Below are 13,199 nucleotides of genomic sequence, written 5' to 3' on the forward strand. Positions count from 1 at the left end.
GTGCACTGGTTGTAATCAATACAGTTATATTCCGGCCATGTCTCTGTGCTGTATCACTCTCTGTGTGTGTGTGTGGAGAATGGAAATCAGGCTGGCCTGAATGCCTGTCTGCCTGCACAAACCAGCTTAGTGTGTCTCTCTCCCCTTTTGATTGCATTAGGCTGCAATGCTAATGCCCGTCTGATAGCATTATGGTACACTGATGCGGCTCTCCCCTGCCTGTCTGATCAGGCACGGGTTTCGCTCTCTCCCTCCAGTATGCAGCATTACTCTTATTAAGTAAGTGGTCCAGAGACACAGAGTAGTCTGAGAGGAGCTGTATTGCATAAGAAGCCATGGCCTAATGGTTAGAGAAGTAGCTTTGGGACCAAAGCTGGACCAACAGGAATGGCTGAGGTGCCCTTGAGCAAGGCACCTAACCCCCAATTGGGCACCTAAACCCACATCTGGGTATGTTGTACGTCACTCTGGACAAGAGCGTCTGCTGAATGCCTGTAACGTAATAAGAGCTCCATTGGGGATGGACAAGAAAACAGTGTTTTTAGTTAAAATACATGACAAAGAAGCTCACCAGGAGCACACAGCCAGCTTTTTTGTCATGCTCCATCCATCTTTACCTTTCATGCTCCTGTGTCCTTTTATCCAAGAAACAAGACTAACATATCTCGCAAAATATTATCAATGCATCGTATGTTTAACCACAACAATAAAGTACTTATGAAATATGATGGGAATTTTAAAGGCTGATGAATTTGTATTGGAAATATAAGGAAATGGTTCAGTTCTTTTCCATGTACGTATAGTATATTGTACGTTTTCTTACCGGGACTCATACTGGCCCTGCTTTTCCAGTGGGCGGATCTTCTTCTTAATGACTGGCAGTTTCGAAGTGTCAATCACTTTGGTTTCTCCGCTACTGTATGTGAACTCCAGGGTACCGTTCCACTCGCCTTGAGCTTTACACACAATGGTGCTGGTGGGATTGTGCTTCACCTCAGCCGTCACCCTATCAGAGGTAACACTGTCTGAGATTTTATGCATTTAGCTGACAGAAGATTTTGCCGAGAATGTCGGCAGAGTTATTGACGCTGCTCTGGACATGTTAAATAGCAGTTTACATGATACTGTCACTTACTGAAATACAGCTCTGTAAATGTGTAAGGGCCCGGTCCCACAACACCGATAACTATACCTATAACTACAGCTATGACTATAGCTCTGCCTGAATTTAGTTCCAGTCTGGAGCAGTCCCACCACAACTATAATCCCGACTGTAATATCGCTTGGTGTTGACACTCAGGGAAATAAACGCATGGAATTTAGGAACAGTCAGGGAAGTTTTTTCCAAGTAGTAGCACATTATTACGGGTCGTACTGTACAGCTTGGACTTCAAAACAACCCATGTACTGTACCTACTCTGGTGGTTGATAAAATAGGTTACAGACTATGGAAATATAATAAAAAAGGGATACAAAATACGGAGTGGTTACAGACTTTAATATGGATGCATTATGGATGCTAATAATTTACAGATTGGTCACAGATGTTTCAGTATATTACAGATTAGTTATGGATTTCATACGGCTGATGCATCACGGATAAAAAAAATTTAAGAAGTCTAAAACATTTAAATGTTTGGACTGCCCGAGTTCATAATTAAAATATCTTACCTGCATTTATACATTTGCTTTATTAATTTACTATTGATATTTCATGGAAAATATGACATCTGTGAATAAAAGATCCGTGCTTTTTTTGTATGATATTTTTTTCTTTTCCGTGAATCCATATTCCGTGACTTCATGATGCAACAAGGATGTACAAAGATGCCCAGGGAAAATAGTATGTGCTCAGACAACGTCACATGTCGTCAATTACTTGACTGGTCAGATGTTTTATCGGATCAGGACCAGGCCTGGGGAAAATGGCTCCAGAAGCAATCTCACGGACACCGATAAACCCAGGCCTGGGCTATAGGTATCGTTATCGGTCTGGTGTGAGCACCAACCACATAACCTGCGGGGGACCGATTTATTTATAGTTATCATTATAGTTATCTCATCTCATCATCTCTAGCCGCTTTATCCTGTTCTACAGGGTCGCAGGCAAGCTGGAGCCTATCCCAGCTGACTACGGGCGAAAGGCGGGGTACACCCTGGACAAGTCGCCAGGTCATCACAGGGCTGACACATAGACACAGACAACCATTCACACTGACATTCACAGCTACGGTCAATTTAGAGTCACCAGTTAACCTAACCTGCATGTCTTTGGACTGTGGGGGAAACCGGAGCACCCGGAGGAAACCCACGCGGACACGGGGAGAACATGCAAACTCCACACAGAAAGGCCCTCGCCGGCCACGGGGCTCGAACCCGGACCTTCTTGCTGTGAGACGACAGCGCTAACCACTACACCACCGTGCTGCCCCACTCATTATAGTTATAGTTATCAGTATTGTGGGACTGGGCCTTAAGGTCTGAGCTCATTGAAATGTGTGAATCCTTGAGCCAGGCACTCACCTGTGCACTTTTCCCCCATAAAAGGGTTTGGTGTGAAAGGTGACGGTGGCAGAATAGCCAGTCTTGGCACAGCAGATGGACACTTTTCCTCCGAGCTCCACCCACGGTACGGTGAGGATGGAGCGGGCGTAGGCACAGGGCAGTGTGAACACGTACTGTTCTTCATGCTCCAAAAGGTGCAGCACCCCTGAAACACAAAAACAGAATATTTTCATTCATCGTTAATTAGATGTGGATTTGTTACAAATCCTGACCTTCATATTCACAACAAGGTCTAATAATCAGTATGCTGTGACAGATGGAGGTTTCATACTTTAGACTGGTCAGTTATGACATAGCAAATCATGTCTGGTTTGGGTTGGGGTAGACGTTGTGGGGAGGGGCAGTTATATCTTGAAAAAACATGCGGTACATGTGATCATTTTGGGCAGTGAAGCATCTTTAATAAGCGACTGCTAATTTAGGGCGTGTCAACACAAAATGAGTCCAGTTGGTCAAAAAATGAAAAGCTGTTTTATTGAATATTCTCAGTCTACAATTAATTATCTTTAAAATAAGGGGTGATTTGTTACATTTGGTGGAGCCAATACAGAGAAAGTTGAGTTTATTTTTTTACTTTTGCCAATAACAAGATACATATGTATACATACATTATGGCTGGGAAACCACTTTAGCTTGCACCAATTACAGTGGCCCCCATTGTACCTACCCTGCATGTCTTTGGACTGTGGGGGAAACCGGAGCACTCGGTGGAAATCTGCACAGACACGGGGAGAACATGCAAACTCCACACAGAAAGGCCCCTATGGGCCATGAGGTTAGAACCCAGAACCTTCTTGCTGTGAGGCGATAGTGCTAACCACTGCACCACCATGCCATCCAGCCATCCATTATCCATAGCCACTCATCCTGTGCAGGCTCGCAGGCTAGCTGGAGCTTATCCCAGCTGACTATGGGAAAGAGGCAGGGTACACCCTGGACAAGTCACCAGATCATTGCAGGGCTGACACATAGAGACAAACAACCATTCACACTCACATTCACACCTATGGTCAATTTAGAGCCACCAATTAGCCTTAAGGCTCACTCACAACCCACCGTACGTGCTACTACGGGCAGTCTACGGTAAAAAAAAATTGGCAAAACTGTGCTTGAGACTTGTGCGACACTTGCATGTGTTCAGCGCCGTAGAAGGTCGCAGACTGGCCGTGGAGACTTTTGGTCCTGCACATGCAAATTCTACGGGTTTTGCAAAAAATCAAGAATGCATACACTACGTACGGGACCCGTACTCCTTTTGTACGCCTGAACCAAGTCAGCAGCATGGCTAGTAGGGGCTTTGCGAGGACAGTAATATGCACAAGTGATGCACGGTCATTGTACGAGTGATGTGCCTCAGAAGTTCTACACAAGTACTCCACACTTGCCATTTGTGCGGCCCCCAAGACAGAAGTACATCTCACGTTCTACTCCTATGTGTGGCGTGCACGCAGCGCACGCGACCCGCACGCAACAGGAGGGGCAAGACTCTGGGTAAATATACAGAGGAGGAATCAAGGAACCGATCATGTAACGTGTAGCATTGTAGAAGGGAAGATGATGACTGTCACCATACCGCAGCAATGACTGGGGGAGTTGGACCCTTATAGGCAGATGATAGAAGCTGAGGAGCAGCACAAAGCAATATTGTTCTTCCGCCGAAAGACAGATGCAGAATGCTGCAGACACACTGGTTTTATACCCACTCCTGGCTTGCGTCACATGCAAGTCATGAGGGATTGTCACACGCTAATCACGTGCATTACACATGCTTCACAAGTGCGGCCTGTACTCCTAGCGCAGGAAACTAGTAAAACGCAAGTCACGTGCACACCACACTCACTGAACACGCGCGTCAGACCTACGCTTTCCACGGGCTAATGGCACAATTTTTCCCATGCATCGAGGAAGTTAGGCGTGCAACCTGTACTTGACAAGTACTTTGCCCATACTCTTCCCCCAAACTTTCCCCCGGTTTCACCACGACCCTGCGGCACGGCTGCGAGCTACCAAACCCTGCGACCCATGTGTGTCCAAAACACTTACGGTGGGTTGTGAGTGTGGCATAACCTGCATGTCTTTGGACCATGGGAGAAACCGGAGCACCCGGAGGAAACCCATGCAGACACAGGCAGAACATGCAAACTCCACACAGAAAGAACCCCGTTGGCCGCTGGGCTCGAAACCAGAACCCTCTTGCTGTGAGGTGACAGTGCTAACCACTATACCACCGTGCCATGTAGTGAAATTGTTTACGGTAGTGAATTAGTGAAAATGTATAAGGTATCATCTTCTTAACAGAAACTTAAATTTGGCCTACAAAGTCATATTTATAGGTTGTCTCATCTCATCTCATTATCTCTAGCTGCTTTATCCTTCTACAGGGTCGCAGGCAAGCTGGAGCCTATCCCAGCTGACTACGGGCGAAAGGCGGGGTACACCCTGGACAAGTCGCCAGGTCATCACAGGGCTGACACATAGACACAGACAACCATTCACACTCACATTCACACCTACGGTCAATTTAGAGTCACCAGTTAACCTAACCTGCATGCCTTTGGACTGTGGGGGAAACCGGAGCACCCGGAGGAAACCCACGCGGACACGGGGAGAACATGCAAACTCCACACAGAAAGGCCCTCACCGGCCCCGGGGCTCGAACCCAGGACCTTCTTGCTGTGAGGCGACAGCGCTAACCACTACACCACCGTGCCGCCTATTTATAGGTTGTTTTACAGTATAATCTTTTGGTGATGGATACATTATAGATTAATGAATGTATTTATGACAATTAGAAAAACAATACGTGAGACATTTTTTGATTTGACGCACTCATATTTCAAGCATAGTGAGCAACAACAACAACTGGTGCTGCTTCCTCCCCGATGGATGCCCCGTTTCTGTCCTGCACTGTTGCACCTCAAAAACTGATAAAGTATTATGAGTCAGAGAGAAAAACGAAGCTTTATGACTCTTAATCTAAATGGTAAAAGGACATTTACAGAAAGGAAGCAAGTGCTTCATTATACAAAAGCTCTGTACGTACAAATCCTATTAGAGCTTTTGGGGTAAATGGACTTCAAGGGTCATGTTAATTAACCTGTGAGCAGACTGGAAGCAGCTCTGCTGCAGTGTTCTTGCAGTGCACTTATTGTGTCTGCTGTAAAATGGTCTCATCTTATAAATACCGGGAAACACACTGAAATAACTGCCGGTGAAAACTGAGCAGACATTACAGCGAGTATTCCTATCATTTTAGAAATACTTATAGCACAAAATCTAACATTATGTACAGTATATTCAATATTGAACAAGTAATACTTAGTTAGGTCTTATACTGTATTTGTAAAATGTAATTTTACTTTTTTTAAGGAACAACATGTACACTGTATAGAGCTGCTAAATACTTGCTTATATTATTTAGTTGGGTTAAAGAGCTGCTTCTTCCCTTGCTATTATAACATTAGTAAGATTACTTAAGAGCTATTTCGCAGAATTAAGCGCCAGTTATGAAATTTGATCAAAACTGCCACATCAGTTCAAACCATCGATTGATAATAAATAAATAAATAATCAATCAATCAGTGGATTTAAGCTATCTCAATGTAAAGCATTTACAACTCTATCCTTAGATACAGAGTATATAAAAAGTGTACACACCCCGCTAAAATGATCGTTTTTTCTGATGTAAAAAAAATGAGACCACGATAAATAATTAAAAAAATTTCCCCACCTTTAATGTGACCTATAACTTGTACAATTCAATTGAAAAACAGACAAATCTGTTAGGGGAGAAAAACATAAAAAATATACAATAAGCTGGTTGCATAAGTGTGCACACCCTTAAACTACTACTTTGTTGAAGCACCTTTTGATTTAATTACAGCATTCAGTCTTTTTGGGTTCACACCTACCATCAATTAAAATGACTCTGATTAACCCCAAATAAAGTTCAGACATTTACTCAGTTGCATCCTCCAGCAAAAGCCAGGGTTCACAGAGAGCTTACAAAGCGTCAAAGGGGTCTCATTGTTGAAAGGGATCAGTCAGGAGAAGGGTACAGAAACATTTCCACGGCATTAGATATACCACGGAGCACAGTGAAGAGTCATCAAGAAGTGAAGAAAATATGGGACAATAATCCAGACATATGGAGAATACGGGAGATTGTTGCCACATGTAGTACACAACCAGTACTTGCCAGAAATTCCTGCAGCTCCTTCAGTGTTGCTGTAGGCCTCTTGGCAGCTTCCCTGACCAGTTTTTGTCTTGTCTTTTCATCAATTTTGGAGGGACGTCCAGTTTTCAGTCATGTCTCAGTAATGAGGTAGGGTCAAAGAAAAACATCCAGGCCTGGCTAAATTTTGCAAAAAATACATCAACTCTCCCAAAAGCATGTGGGAAAATGTGTTCTGGTCTGATGAAATGAAAGTTGAACTTTCTGGCCACAATTCCAAAAGGCATGTTTGATGCAAAAACAACACTGCGCATCACCAAAAGAACACCATACCCACGGTGAAGCATGGTGATGGCAGCATGTTTTCGACGAGTTATGTTTTTCCCCCTAACAGATTTGTTTGTTTTTCAGTTGAATTGTACAGCTTATAGGTCACATTAAAGGTGGGAAAAGTTTTGAAATTATTTATCGTGGTCTCATTTTTTTACATCAGAAAAAACAATCATTTTAACAGGGTGTGTACACTTTTTATATCCACTGTACATGTCGGAGAATCACATTTCGCGGCCTGTATTGTCTCAAACTCTGCCTCCATCATGATCCATTTGAAAAACTGTTGCATTTACTGACCTCGTCACCAATCAACAACTTTATCAGGAACATCACTCGATCAGGAATCCTCCCAGTTCACTAGATGACCTGCTCAGGCACTGGTATTCAGAGTGGATGATGGAGAAATGTTTAATAAAAATACAGTGAATCTTTCTGACAAAACTGGTCTAAGCTAGATCCAAATGAGTTTTCCTCCTCTCTTTGTCATGTGCAGAACACTGGCTGTCCAACGTGTATGTCCTCACAGGACTGGTCTTCTCCAGCTATTATATAACAGCCAGCTGTCTTTTGGCACGTTTTACTGCAGGCACTGGGCCAGAGCTGACACACACACACATCTGTTTCCTCAGGAGAGGACAGGAGGAGAGGGCTAGAGCATGGCTCCATGCCCGTGCACCTCCACTCCACAGGGCAGCATGGGACTACCATGTGACATATGATGCTGCTGAGGTCAGCACTTTCATACCGCCCCCAGACGAGTGTGCAAGAGAACCAAGCACTCAGTCTGTGTGTGTCCAGTGAACGTTTGGAGATAGTATAGTGGAAATTGTAACACGGTCATTTCTAAACACTGATTTGGTGTTTCTTTAACCATTTGTCATTTGTTTCTTTAACCAGTGTCTATTTGGCTCATCATCTTGGTCAAATCTCTATCTACGGTCAAGACTAAACCTCCTGGCTGAGGCAATGAGGTTTGGGGATGAAATATCCTGATACTTGGCAGCATTTACAACGCCGTCCGCTTTCACAAGAGCCCATGAACTACCAGCAACAAAACAGCCCCAAAGCATTAACGATCCACCTCCGTATTTTACAGTGGCTATGAGGTGCTATTCCCTGTTGCCATCAAGCAAGGTGAAGTTGTGCTTGACTAAGTTTGTTCTAGAACACGGATGCCTGTTGTAGTTCAGCTGATTAAGAAACTTGGCAACTACAAAAATCATCTCAATGTGCTGTTTTAGACCTTGAGTTTCTTCTTCCCCTGTGTTTCTCATCCTCTTCACTGTGTGCTCACTGGTTTCATTTCTGCATTCATCTTGACTAATTCCTACCCACCAACTATCTCTCTCCATCATGCAACAGTTACCAGGTGGAGAGCATAAAAGCTAACAAATGCTAGCTCCAAGCCAAGCTCAACATTTTAAACTGCTGCATCACAGGGCAGTGCGACGCTTGGAGGAAAACACTACCTGCCTTCTTTCACAGAGACAGACTCCAAATAATGGATGGCCGTGGAGAGTCGAACTCAATCTCCAGACAAGTGGACACTTTTTTTTCTATTGCACCACTCAGGAGCCCAGAGTTCCAACTGTTTTAAACATGTGAAACTTTTATTCTGTCTGTTAAGACAGTGATCTGTCTCTTGTTTACATTTATTTAATTGGATTTATTTAAAAATGTTGCTTAGGTAGGTCAATCATTTTGGCATATATTTTTAAAGAAAATACCATTTTTTAAAAGGCCATTCAAATGAGCATTTTTTTGACAGAGCGACATTTTGAAACATTACATGTAATGGTTATCTTCTTGTTCTTCTTCATCCTCATCCTCTTAGCGCCTTGTGGAGCATATGGCGAGGCACAGATCTTTCCACCTTGGTCTGTCCACAAAGGGGAACCGTCAGGGCCTTCTAGGCTTTCAGAGAAGGCCCAAACATATCAGCATTTCAAATGTTATATTTCATTTCTTTCATTCTTTAATTTCTTTCATAATTTCATTTTAATTATTCCATTCTAATTCAGCCTTATTTTCTATCAAATCTGCTTCAGAAATGAAAGGGTTACTGTCCTGAAAACATTAAAATAGAGTTATCTAATGAGATTTTTTGTTTGCTGTCTCTAGGCTGAGAAGAGTTTAGAGCTGCTCACCAATTGGTTAGAACTTCATTGCCGGGACAGAAGGCCATGGCAGTGTATGTTTATGTAGGAAGTGACAGATGAATTAACCAATCAGATTTTGATTTATAGTGGGAGGGAACAAAAATTTATCACCCTCAGTCTTCTCGAAGGCCAACACAAGTGGTCAAGTCAGTGCTATTGAGAGCAAGTAGTACAGGCTAACGACCGGGAAACTAAATTCCTGTCTCCAGACTCTTCTTCCACACACATGTAGCAATGTCATAATTTCATATGAATAAAGTTTTTTGCTGTTTGTTTGTTGTTGTTTTTTGTGAACCTCTTCAAATCCCTTTATTGCAAAATATGTTAATTTGTTGGATTCCACTATTGTTTCTGATGGGGTGTTAATTAGTGTAACACACCTGTGGACATTATTGTTCTTGGGAACTGTGGAAAGGGCTAGGCTGGTTTCGTGAATCCTGTATGGACATCCATCCATCCATCCATCCTGTACAGGGTCACAGGCGAGCTGGAGCCTATCCCAGCTGACTATGGGTAAGAGGCAGGGTACACCCTGGACAAGTCGCCAGATCATCACAGGGCTGACACACAGAGACAAACAACCATTCACACTCACATTCACACCTACGGTCAATTTAGAGTCACCAGTTAACCTAACCTGCATGTCTTTGGACTGTGGGGGAAACCGGAGCACCCGGAGGAAACCCACGCGGACATGGGGAGAACATGCAAACTCCGCACAGAAAGGCCCTCGTCAGCCATGGGGCTCGAACCCGGACCTTCTTGCGCCGCTGCCACACATTTATTTAATTTTATTTTTTTAAAGTGAGTTCAGTTGCACTAGTCCTCCTGGAGCGTGAGCCAAGGGTTGTTGCTAAAACCTGGGACAGAACGGGATGGGACATATCGCTCGGGCAGTAACCCGCGATCGTTGCTAGAACCGGTGACATCCTGTTCCATCCTGGGTTTTAGTAATTGCCTGAGCCGAGCAGTAATGGCGGACTACACAGTATGGAGAGAATGAGTGGAGCAGCCGTCTTATTTCTAAACTGGATATCGCTGCCATCTCACCCTGATGTGGAAGAAGCGAATGAACGGAGAAGTGAACAAACAACTGAAAGTCAGATTGTTTCAAAACAATCAGCCACAAGATCGGCCTTCAAGAAGCGAGAACACAGACGGGTAAGCTCCGACTCTCATTTGAATAAAAAAACAACAACACGTTGTTTACCTGCATTTAGATTAATACATGTAACTTGTATTGTGTGTTTAAGTTACCGGTATAAGATTATTTAATTTGCTTCAGAATGTGATTGTCTCAGTTCATCTGATTATTTAATTAGCCTTTTACGTTTTATCAGTGAAAATGCATGCATGTACATGTATGTTGCATAAGTTATAACACCCATCCTGTTTTAATGAGAGTCAACCCACAATCAATGAAGTCAAATCAGTCTTAGTTGAGCAAGTCGGTAACGGTATTTCTTACTTTCACCATAAATTTTTATTTATATGACTTTGGTCTATAGCTGTCAAAGGCCTCGGCCTTAAAACCGATTCCTGCTGTGACGTCACGCACTCAGGGCTGGCTGGCTCAGCGGGGCAGCTCGAATGCCAACTTTGCGGTTGATTTTAACTCTCAAAAATAAATACATTTTTTCCCATTTATGCAGCATACAAGAGTCAAGGATGGAGATACTATCCACTCAGAAATGTATTTAAAAATAAAGGTTCTGTGTATCTGCTTTAAGTATGCATTTCCCTGTGTAATTTACTCAGTTTTAAAATCAACATCGACAGCTACGCACAATGGAGTGACCTGGCAGCCTGCCGCTAATCCTTTGCAAAATCCTTTGCCCTGTTGCTTTTTTGGTGTGTCTGGCTAAGTTTGGGCTGAACTCAAGTCCCAGCTCTAATAGATTAGAAACAGTTTGTCACTGGCAGCACTTTCTGCTTCCTTCCAACTCCACCACCCCATTCCGTTCCTTCTTCTCCATGTTTCTTTTGGTCTTTCTCTCATGTTTATTTTATACAATCATTTTCTTCTCATTTCTGTGAAGGATGGCAATAAATCTATTTTGCTCATTATGCACGTGCTCATGTGAATCCTTTACTGTGCTTCTCTGTGTTATGGTAAAGTGTGTGGACTCGTTACACAGCATTTAAGAAATCCTCATTAATCCTCATCAGATATCTCGGGCTCTAATTACCTACCTTACTTTTCTAAAGGAGAATTAGTTCCATTTGTCTTGTAAGTAATTAATGCTGGCCTAATCAGAGTGGATCACTAATAGGCTGAGGTTAGCTTGCAGAGGCAACAACTTTTATCCAATTCACTGAGCACCTGCATGCCTGCTAGCGCTAGAAACCTGCTGATAGAAAGACAGGAGAGCTGCTGCACTGTGTATGCATGCATCATGTTTCATAGACATTGTAATTCAGGGATGTAGAGAAACCGAAATGGGAGTTGGACACAAATAAATGAGAGGCAGATGTAAAAAGAAAAGTCTCAGACACCCTTCCCTAGTGCTTCACTACCTGACTGAGAGATAGATTGTACCAGCAGAAGCAATCACATGGCCTGAGGCTTGCCTGTTCATCAGACAGATTATGTAAAGACAAAGTACAGTACTTTGGGTGCTCTGCTAAAAGGATGACAGAGAGCAGTGCTGGAGAAACCACGGCTGCATGGATAAGCTTTAGTTTTCTTTAAAGTGCATATCACGGGTAAATTCAGGAGCAAGATCAATGTAATTCTCCTATTTTATATTCAATCTTAGTCAAATATCTGTCACATTTTGCATTTTGTGCAATTGTTTTACCTTGCGCAATACCAGAAAAATTCAGTTGAAATCAAGCCATTTGAGGCGAATTGGTCCGCCTCTGAAAAAACTTGGCATTTGGATTTCCCAGGAAACACTGATTTTCGTGACGTCGTGTGCGGGACGCCTCCCTCTGAATCCTACGTCAGCGCTGGTTTGTTTATGAGAAAACGACCTGGTGGTTTTCTGCAAATTTCTTCAACGTTATCACGTAATTATTAAAATGGTTAACAGATGTATCGTAGGAGGGTGTAGCAACACCAATCATGATGGGATTAGTACTCATCGTTTTCCAAAAGACCGGACAATGAGAGAGAAATGGGAGCGCTTGGTCTACACAGGCTGCACACTGAAACCGTGCAAAGCTCACGCAGCCTGCTGGCGCTTCCGCAGATAACGTCACGAATCTGGCTCCAGACTTCCTTGGGATTTTTCCAGACGCGTTTTGTTATTTTATTTTTTTCTGCTGTAGACAGATGGCCTTGTGCAAAATTACCCTTCTGGATGAGTGTGTAAAGGGACATACTTTCATATTAAAAAAAATGAAATTGGTCCAGGATGTGCCCTTTAAGGCCACACATTTAGACTCGCTAAACAATATATACAGCACAGCTGTATTGAAAACACTGTTCCAAGGATGTCTAATGCACTACAGTCAAAAGAAATTAAAAAGAAATGCAACATTCCTGAGTCCCATGATGTCATACATGAAGCCATGGCCTAAAGGTTAGAGAAGCAGCTTTGGGATCAAAAGCTTGCTGGTTCAATTCCCTGGACCAGCAGGAATGCCTGAAGTGCCCTTAAGCAAGGCACCCAACCCCCAACTGCTCCCAAGGCTGCTCTGGGTACGTTGTACATTGCTCTGTATAAGAGCGTCTGTAATGTTAATGTACATGGGATATGTGCAAAACCTGTCGTAAGAAGTAAACATATGCCATCTGAAATGACAAGTTTGGATGATCTGAAAGGAACAGTAAATGAGGTGAGGTGCAGTGGGTAGTGTTCCTGCTCACAGCTCCAGGGTCCCTGGTTTTCTCCTACTGCCCAAAACATATTAGGTGGATTAGCTATGCTAAATTTGACCCTGGTGTGAATGTGTGTGTGTGTGTGTGTGTATGTGCATGATGCTCTGTGATGTACTGGCATACCAGCCAAGGTGTATTCCCA

At 43.3% G+C, this 13,199-nt stretch overlaps 1 protein-coding gene across 2 annotated transcripts in view; it reads right to left on the bottom strand.

Moving 5' to 3' along the window:
• The window catches only part of osbpl10b (oxysterol binding protein-like 10b), a 120,993-nt gene that overhangs the window by 11,998 nt on the left and 95,796 nt on the right, over positions 1–13,199 (bottom strand). For both annotated transcript variants that reach the window (XM_060922278.1, XM_060922277.1), the window contains 2 exons: positions 2,524–2,710; positions 824–1,006 (listed from right to left, as the gene is read on the bottom strand). In XM_060922278.1, the coding sequence (XP_060778261.1) occupies positions 824–1,006; positions 2,524–2,710 (370 nt within the window). The remainder of the gene's footprint in view (positions 1–823; positions 1,007–2,523; positions 2,711–13,199) is intronic.

Source organism: Neoarius graeffei, chromosome 5, assembly GCF_027579695.1.
Source record: "Neoarius graeffei isolate fNeoGra1 chromosome 5, fNeoGra1.pri, whole genome shotgun sequence".
NCBI lineage: Eukaryota > Metazoa > Chordata > Actinopteri > Siluriformes > Ariidae > Neoarius > Neoarius graeffei.